The sequence below is a fragment of the Prionailurus bengalensis genome, chromosome B1, assembly GCF_016509475.1.
Source record: "Prionailurus bengalensis isolate Pbe53 chromosome B1, Fcat_Pben_1.1_paternal_pri, whole genome shotgun sequence".
In the NCBI taxonomy this organism is placed as follows: domain Eukaryota; kingdom Metazoa; phylum Chordata; class Mammalia; order Carnivora; family Felidae; genus Prionailurus; species Prionailurus bengalensis.
Genome location: NC_057344.1, coordinates 202,824,363 through 202,848,319, shown reverse-complemented (window position 1 = coordinate 202,848,319; position 23,957 = coordinate 202,824,363). Strand labels below are relative to the sequence as shown.

The following is a 23,957-nucleotide window of genomic DNA, read 5'->3' as shown; positions in this document are numbered from 1 at the left end:
GGGAGGTGGGTTTTCGGGACGGGTGTTACCTAGAGTCTGTGAGTCGAGATCATCATCTATAAATTCCTCACCCTGGATGACGCTCTGGACGCCTTGGCTGTGGCTCACGGGGCTCGTCATTTCTTGCTCCTTCTCATTGTGCATCTGGGCGTACACGGTCCTGCCGGGGCGTTTCCTGTGGGGCAGAGGTGGGGCTCGGGGTGCCGCGCAGGCCATCCGCCCCCGGAATCCCCCAGACGGCTGCGCCCCAGACCACTCCCGCGTGTGGTGTGGACAGTGCTCCTGGATCTCGTCCCCTGCCCCATGTCTGCTCCAAACCACCTCCTCCAGGAAGCCCTCTGTCCTGTGAGGTCTGCCGCCCTGAATTTCCCTCTGCCCCGGGGCACGGGTGCTCGCGGTCCGTCTCCCCTGGTACCTAGACTGAGATCACATTGCAGGAAGGGGGTATTTTACTGTCCTGTGTTTCCCGGTCATCCGGCATCTCCGGGAGACCAGCGTCCTGGGCTCTGACTGGGTTGGTGAGACACGCTTTCCCGTGAGACACAGGATGCCGACCTGGCTCTGAGAGGCACCTGCTGAGTCCTGCCGGGGTCCCAGGACCGTGTTGTCTCGATTTCCTGTGCCCCCGGGGCCGGAAGGAGAGGAGACCGTGGGCACAGCACCCTCTGCCTCAGCTGGGCCCACCTCTGGGCCAGCCTCCTTCCTGTTCGATACCTCGTTAGCCTGAGCGAAACCGGGGAGGAGCCCGCGGTCCCCCGGGAAGAGCAGGCTTTCTCGGACGCCGCTCCCCAAGCCCTGCCCGTTCTTCAGGGACAATCGGATGGCAGGTGACCTTCAGGCCTCTGGGCTGGGCCAGACCACGTGGCCAGTTCTGCCCACCGAGGGCGGATAAAGGTGGCACATGCCACCTCCAGGCTGAAACACTTACGGGATGGCTCGGTCCCTCCAGAACTCTCTTCCCTCTGCTGTGCCTCCGGCTTCTCGAAATGGCCCTGCCCCTGAGCCACTACGGGAGGCCAGCCCCTCCCAGCCCCAGGGGACAGCCCGAGTGAGGAGTCAGCCTCTGGCGGCCGTGAGCCCCTGAGCCGTGGGGCTGCTTGTTACAGCAGCTGAGCCCGGCCCACGCTGACTGCTACGCCGCCGGGAACGGAGCCAGCTCCCCGGACCCCCACGGGCCGTGTCGGACCCTCGGGCCTCAGGACCCGAGAGGCATTTCTCTGCTGCCTGGCACCAGTCTGTCTCGCCTTCCCTGCAGGGCCTGGCGCTCCGGGAGTGGCCACCCGCCCCCTAACCGTGCTCTACTGTTTCCAAGGCAACCCCGGGCTCATGATCAGTTCAGGAACAGTCCTCAGGGTGCCAGGCAGCGGACCGGCACTCCCTCCCTCCCCCCTGTTTGGGGCACCTTCTGGGCCCACTCGGGTCCTCCCCTTCCGCCTCCTCCCATCCCCCTCCTCCGGGTGCAATTATCTGCAGCTGTTTGTGGAGCTGCTCTCTGGCCCTCAGGGGCGTCTGAGGAACACAGTTCAGGAGGCCGGAATTCTGTCCCTTCCATGGCCTTGACCCACCAATGCTGCCCTGGACAAAGTCCAAACGACCCCCCGCATCCGTGCTGACGTCCAAGGGGAAAGAAATGGGTGGGGATGTGCCCAGCCGCTGGCCTCTGGCACAGCTCCGACTCAGAGAGGTGCCTCACCTGCCATCCCTGCAGCCGGACACTCATCCCCCCACCCCCCTGAAGCCTGACACTCATCCCCCCACCCCCCCTGCAGCCTGACACTCATCCCCCCAACCCCTGCAGCCTGACACTCATCCCCCCACCCCCCTGCAGCCTGACACTCATCCCCCCACCCCTCTGCAGCCTGACACTCATCCCCCCACCCCCCTGCAGCCTGACAATCATCCCACCACCCCCCTGCAGCCTGACAATCATCCCCCCACCCCCCTGCAGCCTGACACTCATCCCCCCACCCCCTGCAGCCTGACACTCATCCCCCACCCCCCTGCAGCCTGACACTCATCCCCCACCCCCCTGCAGCCTGACACTCATCCCCCCACCCCTGCAGCCTGACACTCGTCCCCCCACCCCCCTGCAGCCTGACACTCATCCCCCCACCCCCCTGCAGCCTGACACTCATCCCCCCACCCCTGCAGCCTGACACTCGTCCCCCCACCCCCCTGCAGCCTGACACTCATCCCCTCACCACCCTGCAGCCTGACACTCATCCCCCCACCCCTGCAGCCTGACACTCATCCCCCACCGCCCTGCAGCCGGACACTCATCCCCCCAACCCCCTGCAGCCTGACAATCATCCCACCACCCCCCTGCAGCCTGACAATCATCCCCCACCCCCCTGCAGCCTGACACTCATCCCCCCACCCCCTGCAGCCTGACACTCATCCCCCACCCCCCTGCAGCCTGACACTCATCCCCCACCCCCCTGCAGCCTGACACTCATCCCCCCACCCCTGCAGCCTGACACTCGTCCCCCCACCCCCCTGCAGCCTGACACTCATCCCCCCACCCCCCTGCAGCCTGACACTCATCCCCCCACCCCTGCAGCCTGACACTCGTCCCCCCACCCCCCTGCAGCCTGACACTCATCCCCTCACCACCCTGCAGCCTGACACTCATCCCCCCACCCCTGCAGCCTGACACTCATCCCCCACCGCCCTGCAGCCTGACACTCATCCCCCCACCCCTGCAGCCTGACACTCATCCCCCCACCGCCCTGCAGCCTGACACTCATCCCCCCACCCCCCTGCAGCCTGACACTCATCCCCCCACCCCCCTGCAGCCTGACACTCATCCCCCCAGCCCCCTGCAGCCTGACACTCTTCCCCCCCATCCACCCTGCAGCCTGACACTCATCCCCCCACCCCCCTGCAGCCTGACACTCATCCCCCCACCCCCCCTGCAGCCTGACACTCATCCCCCCACCCCCCCTGCAGCCTGACACTCATCCCCTCACCCCCCTGCAGCCTGACACTCATCCCCCCACCCCCCCCTGCAGCCTGACACTCATCCCCCCACCGCCCTGCAGCCTGACACTCATCCCCCCACCCCTGCAGCCTGACACTCATCCCCCACCCCCCTGCAGCCTGACACTCATCCCCCCACCGCCCTGCAGCCTGACACTCATCCCCTCACCCCCCTGCAGCCTGACACTCATCCCCCCACCCCTGCAGCCTGACACTCATCCCCCCACCCCCCTGCAGCCTGACACTCTTCCCCCCATCCACCCTGCAGCCTGACACTCATCCCCCCACCCCCCTGCAGCCTGACACTCATCCCCCCACCCCCCTGCAGCCTGACACTCATCCCCCCACCGCCCTGCAGCCTGACACTCATCCCCCCACCCCTGCAGCCTGACACTCGTCCCCCCACCCCTGCAGCCTGACACTCGTCCCCCCACCCCCCTGCAGCCTGACACTCATCCCCCCACCCCCCCTGCAGCCTGACACTCATCCCCCCACCGCCCTGCAGCCTGACACTCATCCCCCCACCCCTGCAGCCTGACACTCATCCCCCCACCGCCCTGCAGCCTGACACTCATCCCCCCACCCCTGCAGCCTGACACTCATCCCCCCACCCCCCTGCAGCCTGACACTCATCCCCCCACCGCCCTGCAGCCTGACACTCATCCCCCCACCCCCCTGCAGCCTGACACTCATCCCCCCACCCCTGCAGCCTGACACTCGTCCCCCCACCCCTGCAGCCTGACACTCGTTCCCCCACCCCTGCAGCCTGACACTCGTCCCCCCACCCCCCTGCAGCCTGACACTCATCCCCCCACCGCCCTGCAGCCTGACACTCATCCCCCCACCCCTGCAGCCTGACACTCATCCCCCCACCGCCCTGCAGCCTGACACTCATCCCCCCACCCCTGCAGCCTGACACTCATCCCCCCACCCCCCTGCAGCCTGACACTCATTCCCCCCACCCCCCTGCAGCCTGACACTCATCCCCCCACCCCCCCTGCAGCCTGACACTCATCCCCCACCCCTGCAGCCTGACACTCATCCCCACCCTCCCCACTCCCCCCAGGCTCCGGCCTCCCTTTGTGGGGTGGGGCATCTCAGCTAACTGCCTGGGGACCAGAGAAGGGCACACAGGAACACACCTGCAGGGGCTGCCCCTCCCCCTTCTCCCCTCCCTTCCTCCTCTTCTTCCTCCTTCTCCCCTCTTTCTCCCCCTCTTCCCCTCACCTCCTCTCCTCTCCTTCTCTTTTTTTTCCTCCTCCCCTTTCCCCACCCCCTCCTTCTCAGTCCCCTTTCATAAATGAGGAAGCCGAGGCAGGCCCCGAGGGGAAGCCCAGGAGAATGGCCCCTGCCTCAGTGCTGGGCCGCCCTGCAGTCTGGACAGGGCCTTGCACTCAGGGTGAAGTTTGCTCCAGGATGGAGACCCAGATCTGGCTGGAAGTCTCTGCTTTTTCCTTTAATCTCTGCAAATACACAGGACATCGGGCCCCCACCCCACACGTGTGCAGCAGAGGGGGGCTGACAGGACACCCGCTCTTCACACCCTTGGGAGAACCAGCATGCCCATTCCACAGATCTGGAAGTCGAGGCTCTGAGCGAGTCCTACCTGGCATGGCCGCACTTCTGTGGCCCGTCTTTGGGGGAACTGAAGTGTTGCAGCACTTGGCACAGCATGGGACAGTGAGAACGGAGTGCGCAGGGAGAGCAGGGACGCCCTTTAACTCGGGGGGGGGGGGCTGGGAGGCAGCCCTGTGTGCCTCCAGGTAAACATCAGGCCCCCTCCTGGCTGAGCCTCGGGGATCAGCCTGGTACCCGTGTGGACTGTGGGCCTGGGGCCAGCACCACGGACATCGGACATCTGACATCGGGAGGGGGAGGGGGAGACGGCAGAGCTTTGAGGCTGAGAACACTCTTGTAACGGAAATCACGGGACCCCCGCCTCGATCAGAATACAGTCAGCAGCTCTCCACCTGGCCCACGATCACACCATGGAGGCCAGGGGTGTGTGACCTGCCTCTTAAGGCGCCAAGCGCATCTGTCATGAACCTGAAGACCGCTCAGGGGGGCCCAGGAGGGGCCTTGGCCAGCAAGGGGGCCCCTCTGCCCCGGCCCGGGGGAGGGCCTGGAGTTACATTCCCTGGGGCTTTGCCGGTACCTGCTTTAGCCTGACCGTGTTTGGGGTGGGGAGGGGCCCTGCCTTTGGCCCCAGAAATCCTGGTCTCAGAGGCCACTTCCTAGCTGTGACAAATCCCACTTTCAGAGTGGTTGTGGGTGTCAGTCCATGTCGCCCAGGCTGAGGGGAGGGAGCAGACAGGGAGGAGGTGGGGTTCCTGACCCCGGCACCCGGCAGAGGGTTGTGTCTTTCGTCCAAGGGAGGCTTTTTGGGGCAAGGATCTCGAGTTTGATTTGAACTTGAGGTGCCAGCGGGGGGACACCCAGGTGGACCTGTCCACCAGAAACCAGTGCCTCTACAAGCATAGACACCAAGAAAGGCCACAGCCTGGCTCCTGTTGTAGCCTCTGTGCTCAGCAAGTTCCTACTTATCCTTCAGGATCCCCACTCAGAAGTCCCCTCCTTAGGGAAGTCCTCCCAGATTGTCCAGACCAGCTCAGGTCCCTGTTACACACTGTCAGAGCGCCTCAGGCCGCCCATTCGGTTGGGACTGACAAACAGTTGGGACTGTTCGGTTGGAACAATAAAGCTGGGGACCCACACAGAGGAGTGGGGTGCACATATGGTCACCACTTAAAAGACCAACCAAAGGAGCTGGGAGGCGTCTGGAGACGGGTGAGTGGGGCGCAGGGCCTGGGGGAAAGACGGGGTTGGAGGAGGGACCCTTGGCCTCGCGGGAGCACGAAGGGAAGGGTCAGCATGTCTTGGACTGTCCCGAAGGGCGACCCTGAGGCCGCTGGACCTGAGCCATCAAGACAGGAGAAGCAGTGAGGTCACAACTCGAAGCCGCCTTCTGAAGAATGAGTCTGGTGACACGTCTGGTTCATTTTGCTCATTTTCAGGTCCAGGATCCGGGGAAGTTCAGCTTCACCAGCCCCTCCAGGGCGGCCCGGAGCCCCAGCACGGTGGGTTATTAAACCCATTTTACAGATGGGGCCCAGAGGGGACGAGAGTCCCCGCAGTCCCCACCGAGGACTGCATACTATGCTTACAACCCCTTCTGGCCTCAGCACAGCCCCCGCCAGCTCCCGCCCTCTCCTCGCTGGGGCGCTGGGGGCAGGGATGGTGAGTGCGGGAGGAAGTCTGGGCCAGCCCGGCTCAGATCCCCCTCCTCTGTTCACCAGCTGTGTGGCCCTGGGCACACTACACGACCTCTCTGAGCCTGGATCTCCTCATCTGTGAAGTGGGCGGGGCCTCCCTCCACGTGAGATAAGGCTGGGATGTCGGCAGACAGGAGGTGGGGGTGGAAGATGGTCGTGGGGCCGTGAGCCGCTGGCCGCCTCCCCGCCTCCCGGGACCGCGGCCGTTTGGAACCTGGAGCCCGTCTGGCCTCGCGCCCTCCCCGCCACAGCCCATCGAGGATCCTGCCGGAAAGCCGCTGCCCGATGCCCGACCTCACGCCCGACCTGCCAGAGCGGCCGGCCGGGTGGCCTTGCCTTTTGAACTTGTAGAGGATGAACACGCCCACCGCGAAGAGTCCGATGACCATGAGGACTGCCACGGCCCAGTAGCCGCCACCGCCTCCCGGCCTCTGAGAATCTGTAAGGAGAGCGGTGATGCTCAGTGGGGCCCCACCGTCCCCCGCCCCGGCCTCCTCGGCTGGAAGACGTGGTCTGGCAGGTGCTCCCGGTGTGGCTGAGCGGCGTGGGCAGGCGTCGGGGCAACCCCGGCCGCAGGGCCCCCGCCGGGCTCCTGCTGTGTGCGCGAGGGCCCCGGCCCCTCCTTCCGGAAGGCGGACCGAACTGCTGGCGTGCGGTCAACCTGCCACGTTTCGCGATGGGCCCCGTGTCTCTACAGGGCAGAGGGAAGCTCTTCACTTCTGCACAGATTCTTTCCCAAACAGGAGAGGACACACGCGTGACCGGAGAGGACGGTCCCATGTGGGGGCGGGGACCCTAAATGTCCATGTCAGTTAAAGCCAGGGCTGTATGTGCCGCATCTGCGGACAGAGCAAGGCCCTTGGGTCTGAACCCCCCCTCCCCCTTGGGTTGTAATTGGAGGCGACTGTCCAGCCAGGAGGAGCTGGTGGGTGACTGGGGGGTCCTCTGCCCCCAGTCCCCGGAGTAACAGTGTCGCCTGAGGGGGTTGCACACCCCCTCGATCCTGCAGGGGCGAGCACGGGCCAGGCCAAAGGAAGCCCCCTGCTTCTCACCTGTGTCTGTGTCCCTCATGGCCACCAGGATCCGGACCCCACCTCGCAGGAGGAAGCTGATCTTCTGTGCCTTCAGCACCTGCTGGATGGCCATGAGTCTCTGAAAGCAAGAAGAGGAGAGTGAGAGGGTCTTCTGGAAGCCACCGGAAGGAGCCGGAGAGCTGGGCAGACATCTGCTCTGACCCTCCAGAGCCACAGGGTTGCCGGGGGGGGGGGGGCACTCAGCTTCTTTGGGTCTCAGTTTCCTCCTCTGTAAAATGGGAATACTTGCCAGTTTGCACTGAGAACCTACAGAGGGGCACGAGGGTGACCGAGCTGGGGCCTGACCACTCTCGTTCTCGTTGGGGCCATAGAGTGTGGTAAAGTTGGGGAGCCCGGGGGTGCTCAGGAGGCCCCCAGACCTGGCAGTGGCCAGGGAGGGCTTCCCAGAGGGGGAAGACCCAGACGAGAACAAGATGGGGACAGGACAGGTGACCTGGGCCAGGGAGTGACCGCACCCCTGACGGAGAGCAACCCCAGGAGGTGATGTTGCTGGATCACGGGGTGGGGGGCGGCTGGCCTCTTGGAAAATGAGGGGGAGTTTTCCTGGTGTTCAGAAGGGGACCAGCTGCCCCAGGTGGCTGCCCAGGTGTCATTCCTCTGCACAGGTGGGTGTACAGGTGCTGGGGGAGGGGGCCTCCCACAGGATGGTGGTCCCTGGGGCTCCCCTTCCCAGGGTGCCTTGGGTGGGACATTCTGGGGGCCAAACTCGGCCTCCACGAACAGCAGCTTGGCACCCGGTGTTCCCTGGGAATGCGGGGTCTGCGTCTGGGACTGCGCTGCAAGGGTCAATGCCTCCAGCCCCGTGCCCGGCACACGGCAAGGGCCAGGCGGATGCCGTGCGGTCAGTGACCGTGATGGGTCCCTAGGATTTTTCACCATCCTCAGGCACACGGTTTACCCTCAGCTCAGGACAAGGGGGGTGACAGGTCCCCCGTGTCCCTCCCCATCTCCTTCCAAATCTCTCCTGAGCGCCCACATCTGACTCCTGCAGGATCTGCCCCATCTGCTCTCCACCTCGAGGGCCGGGGTGGGCGGGGGGTGCTGTGGGCCCGAGGGAGGGAGGTCCCCGAGGCCCGCCGCGCCTTCCCCAAGCTGTGCGGAGCCCCTGTGGTTAGCTACCTGTCTGAGAAATGGGTACACTCTCAACCCTCTGCTGTCCCACCCCCCAGAGACGCGGCAGGGGCCGGGGGCTTGGCAGGCCGGGGAGCCCTCAGGTGCCGATGCGGATGCCCTTTGGGAAACGCTGTGGGCCGGGCCCCGACAGTCACGTCTAACCAGGAGGCAGCGTGGGAGTGGCGTGGAGCAGCCACAGTGACATGGGGCTCCCTGTCCTCTCCGCGGTCCTGACGGTGCCCCCCGCCGAGCCCCACTTCCCTCGTCTGTAGAATGAGACGCTATCAGCCGCCCACAGGGCTGTGCTGCGCCCCGCTCAGCGCTGGTCAGTCTTTCCAGACGGCCTCCAGGGGCATCTGTCTCACGACCAGTCCAGAGGGGGGTGGGGCTTCTGATTCTCTTTTATTTGTCTTGAGACAACATTTGCTTTCTTCAAGCGTGCAAATCGGCACTTTTTAGGGTACTTACGGTCACGTAGCTATCACCGCTGTCTGACTCCAGAACATTCTCATCATCCCCAAAGGAAACCCGTGCCTGCCAGCCGTCTGCACCCCCCGCACCTCCCCAGCCTCTGGCAGCCGGAGCCTGCTTTCCGCCTCTGCGCGCCTGCCCCTTCCGGACATTTCCATCAACGCAGGCATCCAGCAGGCGGCCTCGGTGATGACCGGCTGCTTCCCCTGCACGTCCCGTCTGCCGGGCTCATCCCAGTGGCAGCAGGTGTCAGATCAGACCCGCATCCCTTTTGACGGCTGCATAAGACTCCGTTGTGTGGACGTCTGGCTCGTGGCCACTCTGGGGCTGCTGTGAACACCTGTGTGCCTGTCTGTGCGCGTGGACGAGCATTTCCGGTCCTGCGCACGCGCCTCAGGGGCCGTGCCCGACGCTGACCCTGCCTAACCTGCTGGGGACCTGCTGGTCGGCTCGGCACAGGGCTGTGCTTGCAGTGCCCCGGGTCTGCCTTCTGCTCTCCTCCTCCACCCGAGTTACGGTCTGTTTGGGGAAGCGTTACAGCCAGCCCAGGGCACCCCCAGTGGCTTCGATTTATCCCTGGGTCCCCATCCTGTGCCCGCCACACAGCAGGTCTTCTGTCTGCCCAGATGAGGGCTATTCTCTGGAAGCTGTCCCATGCAGTGAGGACATTGGCTAAGTGGATGGGCGCTGATTTCCACTCTGTCCCGAGACCCACACCCTGGGTGCTCGGGCCAGTGTGAGCAGCTCTGGCCACCGGAATGTCCCCCCGGGGGGGTTGGTCCCACCCCAGTGCCCTTGTGCCCCGCCATTCCCCAACACAGTGACCTTGGAGGCCACCGGAGTCCCAGGGGTGCGGCCACGGAGGGAGCGGAGCCGGCCACCTGCGTCAGGCAGTGATTGGTGAGATCACTGGTGATCTGGTGAGTGATTGGTGGGCCTCTACGTGACAAAGAGCCCCCGAGACTCTGTGCTTGCTGTGACTTACCACCAAACCCTGGGCACTAGGCCACCAAACCCTTGGCGGTGCAGGGAGAACCTGGGTCCAGCGGCCTCAGGAGATACCTTGTCACTTGTGAGATTCCTCTTCCTCGCGGGCCCGGGAGGGGGCAGGAGCACGTTCAGGTCGGCCACGGTGGGCAGCCCCGGCTTTACAACGGTCACCAGCAGCTCCTCGGGGACGCTGGTCTCCTGCAGGGACACAGACAAGCCCCCCTGAGCCGCCTGTCTTCTCTGTCCCCTGCCATGCTCTGGGGCCCCCAGGAACACCCTCTCTCTCCTCTTGGTCTGTCCAAGTCCTGGCCACCTGTCCTTCGAGCTAGTCCTGAGCCTCGCACCCCACAGGGATGGCCCCCGAGCCCGGTAGCCCCCTGACAGTGGCCTCCCCCAGGCCAGGCCTGCTACCTCCAGATCATTCCTCACACTGAGGGTGAGCAGAGCCCTCTCTGGCTAAGCTCCTCCCAGGCGTCAGGGCTCCTGACCAAATAGTTCCTCCAACCCACAAAGCTCAGCCTCCACGGGTCCCTCTGCCTCCTGAAAATCCCACTCCGTGCACTTCTATCTGGCAAACTCCTATTCAGCCTTCAACACCCAGGACGGTATCACCAGCATTATTAACTGGTTGAGGAGAGGCACGGCCAGAGTGGGCCTCAGCCTGTGACAGCCTTGGATGACTGTGGGGGGCTGGTCTTTCCTTCACTGAGGGACCAAGGGCCCTGAGTGGCCTAGGCCCACCCTGGGGCACCGCCTCGGTCTGCTGTCTGTGGGTTCCCCAGGGGCAGCAATCACATGGATTCTCTCTGGCTCCAGTATCCGGCCCAGAATAGAAACTCCGTGAATAAATGAATATCATACTAAGGAGCTTCTGGGCCATCAGAGGCCAGTGACTGTGTCCTGTGCAAACAGCTGGTGCTCACTCGATGTGCATGGAGGATGTCGGCCTGCCCCTCCCCGGTGAGCTGGCGCTCCAGCCGCCTGTCCCGCAGAGCCAGGGCAGCGGGCCCTAGCTGTCCCCGGAGCACCGGGCAGACAGCCTGAAGACCAGTCACCGGGACTGAGGGCAGCTCCACCCGCCCCGCCCCACCCCGCCCCTCCCTCGGTGCTCTGGGGCCCTGCCCCTCCGAGGCGCCCGCAGGTGCTGGGGAGGCTCTGGGGGGGTGGGCTGGGGGCACCTTGGAGAGCAGCCGGGTCACCACCAGGCCGACGTCCTCTCTCCACTCAGGGGTGTTGGGGTTGTGCACATCCAGATCCGTGGAAAACCGCAGAGGCACTACCTGAAATTGGTCTGAAAAGTGGCAGAGACGGGCGAGCTGGTCAGTCCTGGGCAGCAAGGCTCCGCCCTCCGGCAGGAGGCCATGCACCCTGGATGGCCCAGGACTGCCCTGGCTTCAGATCCCGTGGGCCGCTTTGAAAAACAAGAGTCCTTCCTGCGCCAGCCACTGCCCGGGGCAGGGCCCACCTCACTGACTGGCACCTAATAACGAACATTAAAACCCCTGCGCCCACCGGGGAGGGAGGACCCGGCACGCGCCAAGCCTGCCTTATGAGCTCCGCCCCGTTCACTCACAAGGATGGCTACACCCCATTCGGTCGGGCTCCCTTCCCCCAGGGATCCATGGACTTCAAGGGCACTGGTCTCCCCACCAGAGTAAGAGTCCCTTGAGGGCAGAGGTCCCACCTTCTCTTTCTCTCCCATTTGCCAGGGTCCCCAACCCAGAGGCCCACTCTGGAGCCCCGTGCAGGTGGTTGTGAGAGGAGCTCGCTGTAGTCTCTCCAGGTTCCTCCTGAGCCCCATGGAGGAAGGAGGCTTTGTTGTGGCTATGCGGCCCAAGGGACAAGCGCTTTGTGAACTGGGAACCCAGCAGCTTATGGCAGGGGAGGCAGTGACTATTTCAAAGCCCTGGGCTCAGGACCCTGTGCACATGTGTTTGCGAATGGAGGAACAGCCAAAGGCAGGCCCACTAAACATTTAACTGATGGCTGCTGTCCGTAGGAGAGGCTGTTGGTAAGCAACATGAGGTTTTATCAGTGTGATGACAAGGGCAATAGCACCCTGGGAGGGGGGCTCTCTTCCATTTTTAGGATTAATCTCCTATTGTAAATGTCTCCCAGGAGGGACTTGGGGCCCCCAGTGAGTGGGATCCAGAATGGGAGTCTCAGTAAAGGCTATGTTAGGGGTCCCCTTACTTTAAGCTAGAATCATGTGACAAGGGGGCAGGAGAGGTCAGGCTGCTGGGAGGCTGGCAGACCCGGTGACCCCGACAAGTCGGTCACTCAGCCACGTCCTCTTTCTGTGCCGTGTGAGGCCCATGAGGGCCACTGGACACAAAGACTCGTCTGTGTTCATTTTACAGATGGGGAAACTGAGGCCAGGGAAGCCGGGGAGCGTCAGAGCTGTGTTCACCCGCTCCTCTCCCTAGCCTGCGCTGCCCTGCATAACCAGATGCCACACAAACCCAGCGCTCCCGAGAAGGGCGAGACGTGCCTCCCGTCCCTGGGGAGGGGGCTCACCCAGCACGCGGACCACCTTGGAGTCCTGCAGCACCGAGTTTCCGCAGGCGGCCTGCACAGTCACACGCACGTCCCCCGTGTCTGCAAACCGCGTGGTCACAGAGTTCTCCAGGGAGAGCAAGGGCTGCGGGGACCACGAGCACGGTCAGGGCAGGTCCATGCGGGAGAGCCCGCCCGCTGCCCAGGGCCTCACCCAGAACGTTCACTCTCCCCCGCTCTGGTCGGGACATGGGTGGCAGCAGGGGGGGACACGGGGAGGGCCCCCCAGAGGCACCAGCTCTAAGTCAGGGCAGCCTGGACCCAGTCTCCTAGGGGCCCCTTCCTTCCAGGCCTGCTCACAGGGCTGGGCTGGGAGTAGCGGAGTTGGGATTTGAACCCGGAGCTCGGCACCCTCCTCAACCCCACCCCCCATTCCAGGGAAACGCGATCTGGGGCCTACGGCTCCTCCTGCCCGGCTTCTGTGTCTGGGCCTTCAGTGCTGCTGGGGTCTATCTGCCTGGGGTGCAGGGCTAAGCTTACTGAATGAGGGAAGGACGCCCCTCTTGAGGTCTCGAGGGCTCCCAGGCTAAGGTGGGCAGCCCTGCCCGCGGAGACCCTCCCGCCCTCCTACCAGCAACTGTCTGTGGCTCCCCGCTGCTTACGGGGTACAACCCAGGGCTCTGAGATCAGGTCTGGCCCCCGTGACCCCCTCCTCCATGAAGCCTTCCCTGACCACACCCAACGCCCAGACTAGAAACGGCCCGATCTTCTGGAGCTCGCAACACCTCACCGGCCCCCTTCCTGTGATGCGTATCACAACTCTGGTCACCTGTCGTGTTCACACCTCTCTCCCCAGGAAAAGGCAGTGTCTGGTCCACTTTATCCTGCGTCTGCCACACTTAGACTCAGCCAAACACGAGCAGGGGCTCGGGAAGAAAGGCTGGTGTGTGCTCACCTCGAGTCCACTGTGTCATACCCTGTGTCCTTCTGCCCAGTCCCCGGGGCACTGCCCGGCCCCACTCTCACCCAGGAGCAAGCCTGTGGGTCCCGGGGCCAGCGCACCTGCAGGCTGTGGCCGATCCACCAGTAGAAGACGGTGAGGTTGGGGTTCAGGGGCAGCAGCACGGCTGTGAGGTTCACCTCCTGGTTGAGGCCGACGACAGGAAGCACTTCGAGGTGCAGGGCCTGCAGGGGGGCTGCGGGGTCCGGGGAAAGGCCGGGGTTAGACGGCGTCAGGGCACTGGCATTTCAGAGGCTGCCTACTGGGCACTGTCACCATCACCTTCGTCACTTCCACCAGCATCATCACCAAACCCACCGTGGCACGGAGCACCCGGGGTGTGGACCTGAGCCCAGCCTGCCCGTCTCCCTGCCCCTCGGCCTGCCATCCTGAGGACTGGGGTCCTAGAGCAGGCCCGAGGGTCTCCCTGCATTCCCCCCAGGACCCGGGGCCCTCTGCCCCGGGGAGGGACCCTTGGCCTCAAAGGGGCGACGGACTTACAGTTGACCTGGACAAAGAGCACCGCCTCGTCGTGCCCCGCCACGTTCTCCGCCCTGACAGACACGCGGTAGACGCCGGGGCTCTCGTAGCGGTGCCGGATGGGCTCCTCGGTCGACGTGAGGTTCACGTACACGGCCTTGAAGCCATCCCCGAGGTCCACCTGGTACTTGGTGGTCAGGACATCACCCTGCGGGAGAGACCACGAGGCCACTCAGGGGCGGCCGTAACGCGGACGGGCCAGCAGCGGGTCTACTCATTCATTCCCTCGCTCCTTTCCTCACACGCCGTGGCCCCGGGGCCCCCAGGCACCTGCCTGCCCCGGGGACCTCCGGCCTGGCATTCCGGCTGAGGAGGGCAGGCGCGGCCCGGAGCTGCAGAGACGCAGGAGCGTGGGGGCAGGGCGGCGGGCCCGGCGGGCCAGGGACACCCACTGAGGCCTGAGCCAGGGGCCGGATGGATCTCAGGGCAACGGCCAGAAAGATCCTCTCTGCACGAAGGCTCCTCAGGGGCCTCCCAGCAAATTCGGGGAACGTTTTCCCTTCTCTGATGCCGAGCGCCACGGTTCCGGGGTGTTTCTTTGATCCTGTTCTCCGTGGAGCAAGCATGCAGCTCGGACGCACAGGGTCCGTGCAGCGCGGGGCTCCCTGCACCTGCTGTCCCTTCCCGGCGTTTGAGCCGCTGGGGGTCGTCTGACGGTCTCCGCTCGGGACTGGGGGTGCCAGTCCCCACAGAACCACAGCTTCCTCACCAAGGCACGGGAAATCCAGCGGAAAAAACCCTGATTTTCTCCAGTTCATAGCGAGAAAGCGTTCTTGCGTTCCGTCTCATGCCCACTCCCCTCCCTCCCCTGCCTGCCTCCCCATCCCTGCAGGAACAGCCTGAAAACCTTGTCCCGGTGACCAAGAACGACACAGGATTAGCACTGGCCGTGTACGAGCCTCTCATTTTATGGCCAAGCCCTTAAACTTACAGAGACCTTTCACGTAAATTCCTTTTGTTTCACTTTCTCCACAGATGCAGTCACTGGCTTGAACAGCATCCACCCCCTCAAGTCCACGCCCCCTCCCCCCCTCCTCGGAACTCAGAGCTTGGCCTTATTTGGAAACAGGGTCTTTGCAGAAGCCATGAAGATGAGGTCATGCTGGGGTGGGACGGGCCCCATCCAGTGGCCGTGTCTTTTCAAGAAGAGGTGGGGGTTTTGGGACACAGAAGAGACATCGTGTGGTGACAGGGCAGAGACTGCAGGGACTCAATCATGAGCCAAGGGACACTGGCACCCAAGAAAGTGATGAGACAGGGAAGAATCCCTCCCCGGAGTCTCCGGCAGGAGCCAGGCTCTGCTAACACCTTAAATCAGACTTCCAGCCTCCAAAACTGAGAGAGAGGCATGTGCTGTCTTACATTTGCAGTGCATGGTCGCTTGTGACAATGGCCCGGGGACCTTACTCACATGCTGTTCTATTGTCCCCACATGCTGGGCTGGAACCTGGAGGGTCAGGCCGGCTCACCATTCAGTGCTCCCCGTGGACAGGCGGCCTCACGGGGACGAGGGGAGCGGGGTCTCCAGCCCACCTTGGCCTCTGTGCCCGCAGCCTGCAAGCCAGGCGCACCTTGGACTGGACCCGGCCTGTGGCTTCGAGGATGCGGGGCGCTGCATCCCGCCTTGGGACCCCGCGTTCCTGCCCGTGGGCCACCCGCCAGGCTGATTGATGCACATTGAACTACTGGAACATTTTACTCGGTTAAGAGGACCTGCCGTCTTTCCCCCTGATCAGAAAGGAGTCCAGCCTCAATGCCGGCAAATAGGAAACCCAAGGGCAGAGAGGAGCTAGGCCACCGTAACCCCGCCCCCTGCACCTGCTGTGTCTCCTGTGCTCCTGCTTTTGTGTGCTGCTGAGCATGTTAGGAAGAGGGGACGGTGGGTTCAGAGGCAGCCCCCAGTTCCCACGCAGCGAAAGGACCCGCACAGACCCCGTGTGCCCCGTGCCACACGCCCAGGGCCAACACCCGCTGGAACCACAGTCTCACACCCGGGACACAGACACGGTCGCAGCCGGGGTGCAGAGCCACCCAGCCGCCACAGGCACCACCAGCAGCCCCACCCGCTCCCTGGTGGCCACTCATCTGTCCCCGGTCTCTGCAATCTTGTCCTTTCCAGAAGGTCCTATAAAGGGAGTCAGGCAGCACGGAGTCCCTGGGATTGGCTTTTCTCAGTGTAATTCTCTGGAGACTCACCCAGGTGGTGACGCGTGTCAGTGACCTGCTCCCTGTCACCGGGGAGTCGTGTTCCACGCCGTGGCTGCACCACTGTTCGACCAGACGCCCCCTGGAGGACACCTGGGCGTTTCCGGTTTCTGGCGCCCGTGCGGTAAGGCCGCCGGGACTCCCGTGGGCGGGCTCTGCGTGAACGCGAGTCTGCGCGTCCCGGGGACAGACGCCCGGGGGGGCACTTGCGGAGTCACGCGGTGGTGGCTTGTTCTGCTTCGTCAGAAACTGCCAGACTGCTGTCCGCAGCTCTGGTCCCATCACCGGCCCCCTCCGCCGAGGCCACGTGCGAGGGGTCCCGTTTCTCCGCGTCCCCGCCAGCCCTTATGCTGGCCGCTCTCGCAGGCGCGTCGTGACGAAAGGGCCCCCGCCGGTTTTCCAACCGCGGTGTCGTTTTCTTCCCGGTACCAGCCCGGGCCGGATGTGAGCTGTGTGAGTATTTTCCCCGGAACGTACTTCTCGTTTTCTTTACAGGGTCTTTCACGGAGCAAGAGCGTTGCCTCCCGCCCACGGCCGATGTGCCCGATTTCGTCTACGGAAGGTGCTTTCCGCGTCCGCTCCGCCTACACGTGGCCCAGCCCTAGGTGTGGACGCTTTCCATCTTCTTCCTAAAGGATTTGCAGTTTTCCGGCTTCCGTTGACCTCTGCGGTCCGTCCTGAGTCGATCTGGTATCAGCTGTGAGGTTCTGGCCGGGGCTCGTTTTTATCGGCGGTTCACCGGCCGGGGACCGTCCTCCCCTCCGCGGGGATGTTTCTCCGCCTGTGGCACCATCAGCTGTGCATTTCCGTGCGGGTCTGTTTCCGGGTCCTTCCTCCATCAGCCCTTGTTGTTAATTCTTACTTACGTGTGGAACTTGGCCCCCCGCCCCAGATGGAGCTATTTCCACCCGCAGCTCGCCCGTGCACGAGGAGGGCCGGGTGTGACTTGTGCGTGTCAGTGTGTAAATGTGTCTGCGTGAGACGTGTGAGTGCTACACTGTGCGTGTGTGCACGTGCAGGAGTGTGTCCACTGCGACCCGAGCTCCCACGCTTCCCCCGCGGCCTCTTCCGGACGGGGGTGTGCACAGAGAGGCCTCTCTTACAGGAGCACCTTCTGGTCACCCCCCTCACCTCCAGCCACCCTAGCCCTCGGGGTTGGGACACTGGTGCAGTGGGGCTCACAGGCTCGTCCTGTCCCGAGAATCCACCGATGTGACACCAAGAGACTGTGAGACTGAAGGCTCTAGGGGGCAGCAGATGGCCATTTTTCCCGGACGGCTGTGCTGGGACTTAGGCAGCAGGTGGGTCCCCTCTGAGGGTCCAGGGACCCCACCTGGGGAGGGGACACCATCCTCCTGCCACGCCAAGATGCTGCGTGACAGATGCCCGCTCCCCACCCCGGGGCCACCCCTGGGGCCCCAAGTGTGAATCTCAGGGCCAGGCCTGGAAACAGGCGGGACACGGGGTCCCCAGGCCCGGCCCAGGTCTGGGGGCCACAGACCAGATGCTGTCCATGCAGAGCCCCCTGGCCTGGGACCCAGTGCCAGCTCTGTCACTTGTCACTGTGTGGCTTCGGGTGAGTCACCGCCCCTCTCTGAGCCAGGGTTCCCCGATCTACAAATCAGGTGACTGCGCACCGGTGAGCCTGGACACATGGGCACTCACACATACAGCTCTGTGTCCTCTGGCCTCAGTTTCCCTGTTTGTATGAGACCAGAGTTACTGGTTTCCAACACCAAGGACCTCTATCATCCTCACGGACTGCACCCTGGCACCGTATTGTGGAGGGCGTGTGTTAATAAAGCGCGAACTGGGGCGCCTGGGTGGCGCAGTCGGTTAAGCGTCCGACTTCAGCCAGGTCATGATCTCGCGGTCCGTGAGTTCGAGCCCCGCGTCAGGCTCTGGGCTGATGGCTCGGAGCCTGGAGCCTGCTTCCGATTCTGTGTCTCCCTCTCTCTCTGCCCCTCCCCCGTTCATGCTCTGTCTCTCTCTGTCCCAAAAATAAATAAACGTTGAAAAAAAAATTAAAAAAAAAAAAAATAAAGCGCGAACAGTTATAAAGCTGAACTTGCTTCATCTGTTCACCAGAGATCCCAACGCCCAACGGAGTGGTGTGGGCAGGCGGCTTGGGCTCCTGGGGTGGCCTCCCTCCAGGGGGAACAGCCTTGTCCTCTGTGCTTTCCTGTTGTTCGGAATGTCCTGCATGTTGGTAAGTCTTTGTGATTTCTGGTTTTGAATGTTCTACAGTGAGTTTGTTACCTGTCTAATCACAAGAATTAAGCATGCTATATATTCTTTTTAAAAGGCCAGAAGAAAATACAAAACTTAACAGTTGTTACCTTGGGGGCAACAGGAGTTTTGGTGATATTTATATTCTTGTCATTTTAGGTGTTTTTCAAATGTTCTACAATGAGCATAAATTCTTTTTAAAATCAGAATACAGGGGCGCCTGGGAGGTTCAGTCAGTTAAGCGTCTGACTTCAGCTCAGATCATGATCTCGTAGTTTGTGGGTTCGAGTCCCCTGTCGGGCTCTGTGCTGGAAGCGGGGAACCTGCTTGGGACTCTCTCCCTCTCTCTCTGCCCCTCCCCTGCTTACTCTCTCTCAAAATACACTTAAAAAAACTGCTGCCCACAGGCGCGAATAAATCTCGGAAGCAAGAGTCCAGTAAGGCGCACACGGGGCCGTGCACGGAAGTGTCCCCGCCACTGTGCAGGCGGCACGGAGACCCCTCCCCCATACCCTACTCCACCGCCCCCTGGGGATCGTGGAGGGGATTCCTCCTTTCGACGCTGGACTGGGCCCGGGGAAGGGACTTCCGGTCCACTCAGCCCCCCGGCTTGGAAAAAACCGGCTGGAGGCAGAGGGGACGCCCACGCACGCACGCGCCCCCCCTGCTCGCCTGGCGGAAGCTGCCCTCTGCGGGGACAGCGCGCGGCTCACCTGCTCCTGCCGCACCACGAACAGGACGTCCTCTCCCGGCCGCACGGCCACCGCGTCGCCGCGGATGCTGACCCGCAGGCCCCGGGGCGGCGTGAGCGGGCACTGCAGCGGCGCCGGGCTCTGCCGCGGGTCCACGCCGCCCTCACACACATTGGACACCACCTTGCGGTACCTGCGGCCGGAGGGAGGGTCAGGGTCTGGGCCGGCGGGCGGGGGAGGGCACGGGCCCCACAGCCCGGCGGGGACTGGCTGGTGGCAAGCCGTGGCTCCTCTGGCGGCCTCCTCCCGGCCCCACCGAGAGCCACCGCTAACCCCTGTCATCGCTACCCCTGGTGGGAGCTGAGAAGCCAGGCTCAGGGTGGGGTGACCAGAGCCTGCCTCCCTCGCTGGCTGCTTCCGTGTCTGGTCACGGTGCTTCCGACGACCCTAGCACCTGCTCTCGCTGTGGCCGAGGGTGCGACTGGGGCCTTGCTGAGAATCGGGCCACCGGACGCCCCGGCTGCTTCGTGCCATGCATCTGCTGCAGAAGGGTTCCCCTCCCACGGCCCGGCCCTTGCCAAGTGGGGGAGACGGATCGCCTCCCGCATCGCGGTTAAATCACCACTGCCAAGCTCTGGGAGTGGGTCCCTGAGAGAGAGGCTTTCAGCTGAAATCAGGAGGGTAAGCAGGAGAGGGAAGGGCATCTGGGCAGCAAGACCAGCAGGGGCAAAGGCCCTGTGGTAGGTGGTTGGAGCCAGAGTGGGGAGCGGGGCTGGGAGGAGGCTGGAAAGGAGTTGGGGGGGGCAGAGACCCTGGGCAAACCATGGCAGGGGTGGCATCATCTGACTTGCTGACTGTGAAACTCCCTCAGGCCACACCCGGCCTCGGGGCCCCTAAAACTAGCATTATTGCCAAAGTGCCTGGATATGCCCACCTCCCTGGGTCTGGTGGCCCCTCCTGCCCCCACAGCTCAGCCACTGAGTACACATTCAGAGGTTTATCATGCAAAACACACTGGAGTAATTTAGAAGAAACTACACTCTAAGATCTACCCACACCCAGCACCTTAGTGCCCAGAGTGCAACCCTTCACCCTTGATGTGGCACCTGGCGCTGACCCTTCAGACAGGAGTCTCTGCTTGCCAAACCCTAGTGGGTGCACCAGAAAGGCTGGCACTGCTTGACGGAGGGAAGGAAGGGATATGGACAGGTGAGTGGATGGGGGAAGGACGGAAGGATGGAAGGACGGATGGATGGGTGGGTGGAGGGATGATGGGTACATGGCTGGACGGATGGACGGATGGTGGAGTTTATGCCGCTGAGGCCAAAGCTTGCAACTTCCAGTCCTGCTTCCTCACGTTCTGGCCTGTCCCTCCCCCTCCCCCTCCCCCGAGGGTCCTAACGGGGATTTTCTATTAAGTCCACTGAGGTTCTCTTCCCGCTCACGACTTCCTCAAAGGGAAACAGAGTGTCTTGGGGCCTCCCAACCTGCGGGTCTGTCGTTTCACGTGCCTGTCACTTCTGTTCTCGGTTCAGAGCCAGCTCAAAGCACACTCTCTCCCTGATGCTGCCCCACGTGGGCTCAGATCGGACACCCTGCGGGGTCGGTGCCCGGGTTGAAGTCTCGGGAGCCCAGCAAATAGGACAGCCTCAGCCGACTTCTCTTTCTGTGGCTCTGCCCCGGGGAGCGACGCGGAGAGGCCTGGGCCACACTCACCCGAGGCTGCTGGTGTAGGTCTGGCCCAGAACACAGTCATCTGGCGGGGACAGGGGGTTAAACCAGAAGTTGGCAAAACACTTGTTGGCGTCAGACCCCGAGGAGGGAGAGCGCTCAAATCCGTAGTCGCTGGAGGAGGAGAGAACAGCAGTCAGGAGGCAGGCCCGGGAGGGGATGGGAGCCAGTTTGGGGGTGGGGACCTCACAGCAAGGGCCTGCTATGCACCCATTTGTCAGGACACACAGGCAAGTCCATACAGCCCTGTCCAGCCTGAAAACAGTTACGTTCCAGGTGAGAAGAGATGCAGAGGGGATTCTGGCAACTCATAAGAGAACACTGAGCCCAGCGTGGGTGTCCTGGAGGGCCGCCTGGAGGAGGTGCACTGAATCTCAAAGAAAGAGCAGCAGAGCAGTGGACAGGCAGGGAAAGAGAGGGGAGGGGCACCACACAGGGGGCCCCCCCAATGCTGGTGCAGGGAGGTACGGGGCCAGGTGGCACGCAAGGGGGAGCTGGAGAGCAAGGGGTAAGGACGGCCAGGGAGGCAGACGGTGGGCCTGAAGCTTTGTGAACCAGATTCTGGAAGTCGGAGAAGGGCTGGGTGGGCGCCGCTCGCCCCCGGGATGCCCTCCCCTATCCCTGGCATCCCCTCCCACCTGTGAGCAGGCCACGGCGGTGGTTGTGCACACGTGCCCGTGAGTTCTTTAACGCCCTTCCGTGACGCCGCTGGACTGAGTCTTGGCTCTAACGCACAGAATAAGGCGGCAGGAGGAGCTTGACTCAGACCCGCGCTGGGTTGCGGTGGCTGCCACCGCGTGAAGCTGCTTAGGATGACCGAGAGGCCCGTGTCGGGTGCGGTCCTCACCAGAGGAAGTCTGACTCCCGGCACCGGCACACCCGGGTCTCCAGCGCAGACGTGAAGCTCTTCCCCTTGACGCACCAGGACGTGGGCTTTCTCTTCCGGAAACTTCTCTGCTGGCCCATGATGCAGCGGTCACCCTGCAGCGGGAGCGCGGCGTAAGGAGCTGGCCGAGAAGGGCCGACCGCTCTCCATTATCTGGGGCTGCTGATCTTGTCCTTCCCCGAAAATAGCTGATTCTCAACCCCCGGGCGGCCACCAAGGCAGTGTCCCCTTTCACACATGGGGAAACCGAAGCCCAGAAGGGCAAGTGGCGTGGCTGAGGTCAAGCTGGGCAGCCTCCCTCCCATCCCAACCCACAAGCATCCACTGAGCCCCCACAGCGTACAAGCTCCCTCTGGGGTCACAGGGCGGCTGGAGACCAGGAGAGCAGGCGTCTGTTGAGTTTCTCCGTGTCCCCCCCCCCCACCTCCCCACCCCCGGCCCTCGTGGTGCATGCCCGGTGCAGGAGCTCGGAGGAGCCACGGCCCTCAGGGCACAGGTGGACACACAGCCAGTCCCCAGCCCGTCCTCCCAACAGGCGCCGCCCCCTCCCTGCGACGGGCAGGGTGACGTGGCAGGTGTGGGAGCCGCCCATGCTGAAACCCCGAGGTTCCCCATCACACCTCGAGCAGCACAACCCGGTCTGGGCTGCAGGGGCCGTTTCCAGCCCTCATTTATTTCACTTAGTGCGACTATCCCATTATTTGTTCTAGAAACATTTGCGTGCCTGAGATTATGGGGTGGGGCTGCCCCATGCCCCAGTGGGGCGTTGGGTGATACACGATGCAGGCACTGTGTTGCCCTCCCATCGTACGACGGCTCCCGGATCCCAAGCGCACGGGCTCCGCAGTGGGGTCGGGCCTGCGGTACCCCTGAGCCCGGCTGCAGACCCAAGCCCGGAGCAGCCCGGGCCCCACGAGGTGGCCGGAGAACCCGGAAGAAGGACTGGACGTCCGGGGCCGCCGGGGTTCTGGGAAGCCGTCCGGCAGGTCAGGTTCCTGGGGCCGTGCCGGCGGGGGGGGGGGATGGCCAGGCAGAGGGGGCCCTCCCCGCCTGCGCCCCGGCCCACCTTCAGGTCGCTGAGGTGCCAGGAGCCGTAGTCATCCTCACCGCACTGCCTGGAGAACGAGGGCCGAAAGTCCACCTTGACGAGCTCCCAGTCTGAGCGGAAGCTGATGTGGCCGAAGACGCTGGAGAGGGAGGAGGAGGGAGGGGAGGGAAATCACCTGAGCCGGCCCGTCCCGACTCGGGGTGCAAGCCACCTCCCCTCCGGGCCTCGGCGACACCTCCCGGCCCCGGCTGGGCCATCCCAGGGGCCAGAGTCCCGGACCCCCGCCCCCCACCAGCACCGCGCCCAGCCGGCTGCAGGCATGTGGTCCTGGCCTTGGTATCCCCACCCCCGTCCCGCATCGTCTGTGGCTCCCGGATTGCACGCGTGGGGGTCATCCCACACGTCCCCCCCGCCAATAACCCAGGAAGTGGGTGCATTGTCAGGACCCCCAGCTCTCAGCAGCCACCGGGCCCTTCCATAGCCTCCCACGGTCCTTGCTTGTGTGCTGCAGAATGATGGGAGGTCAGGTGGCTGTGGAGGTGCGTTTCCCGCCTCCGTCAGCCTCACCGTGCAGGGGGTGGGGAGGGGGGGGGTCTGTGCCCCAGACCCCGGCTCTACAGAACCGGGCCACAGGCTGTTTTTCCAGGCGCTGCCGGCAATCCGGAGCGAGGAGTCGGCACGCCGACTCACAGCGGCAGGATGGGAAGGACCTCAGCCTTGTGCTCATCTCCCGCCCACCACGTGGCCCCAGCCTTGGCGAGCGGAGGAAGCAGGGCAGTGGAGCACCCTGGGTGCTCTCTGGAGGCCAGACCTTCACGGGGCACCCATGATGTGCTGGGGGCTCCATATATGCTGTCTGGTCTAATCCTCGCCACAGCCTTGCGAGAGGAGTTCACTCCTATTTTCCAGAAAGGGAGACTGAGGCGCAGAGAGGTTGAGTAACTTGCCCAAGGTCACCCAGCCCGTTTGGGCCATTTCCTCTCCGTCAGCACTCAGGAGTCATCTGCTGAGTACCTACTGTGTACCCAAATCCCTCCGTCTTTGCAAAGGCTGCTATTTCAGGGGCTTCCCTGTGATACCCCACACTTGGGCGCCAAATGCCGCCACAGAAGAGGGGGCCCAGCCTGCATGTCCTTGATCCTTCTCTAGTCCAGCCTGCAGCATTTGGGACATATTACCAAAGGTCGAGCACCCGGGTGGGGGAGGCGATA

At 63.6% G+C, this 23,957-nt stretch overlaps 1 protein-coding gene across 2 annotated transcripts in view; it reads right to left on the bottom strand.

The window, feature by feature from the left end:
- Nucleotides 1–23,957, bottom strand: part of SORCS2 (sortilin related VPS10 domain containing receptor 2) — a 448,567-nt gene that overhangs the window by 5,681 nt on the left and 418,929 nt on the right. Inside the window, exons 15-26 of one of the 2 annotated variants that reach the window (XM_043573043.1) lie at nt 22,765–22,885; nt 21,660–21,793; nt 20,798–20,926; nt 19,103–19,274; nt 13,917–14,103; nt 13,478–13,611; nt 12,437–12,560; nt 11,098–11,210; nt 9,992–10,117; nt 7,304–7,403; nt 6,588–6,690; nt 30–175 (exon numbers count right to left, since the gene is read on the bottom strand). In XM_043573043.1, the coding sequence (XP_043428978.1) occupies nt 30–175; nt 6,588–6,690; nt 7,304–7,403; nt 9,992–10,117; nt 11,098–11,210; nt 12,437–12,560; nt 13,478–13,611; nt 13,917–14,103; nt 19,103–19,274; nt 20,798–20,926; nt 21,660–21,793; nt 22,765–22,885 (1,589 nt within the window). The remainder of the gene's footprint in view (nt 1–29; nt 176–6,587; nt 6,691–7,303; nt 7,404–9,991; nt 10,118–11,097; nt 11,211–12,436; nt 12,561–13,477; nt 13,612–13,916; nt 14,104–19,102; nt 19,275–20,797; nt 20,927–21,659; nt 21,794–22,764; nt 22,886–23,957) is intronic. The other variant, XM_043573044.1, reaches the window with a different exon arrangement.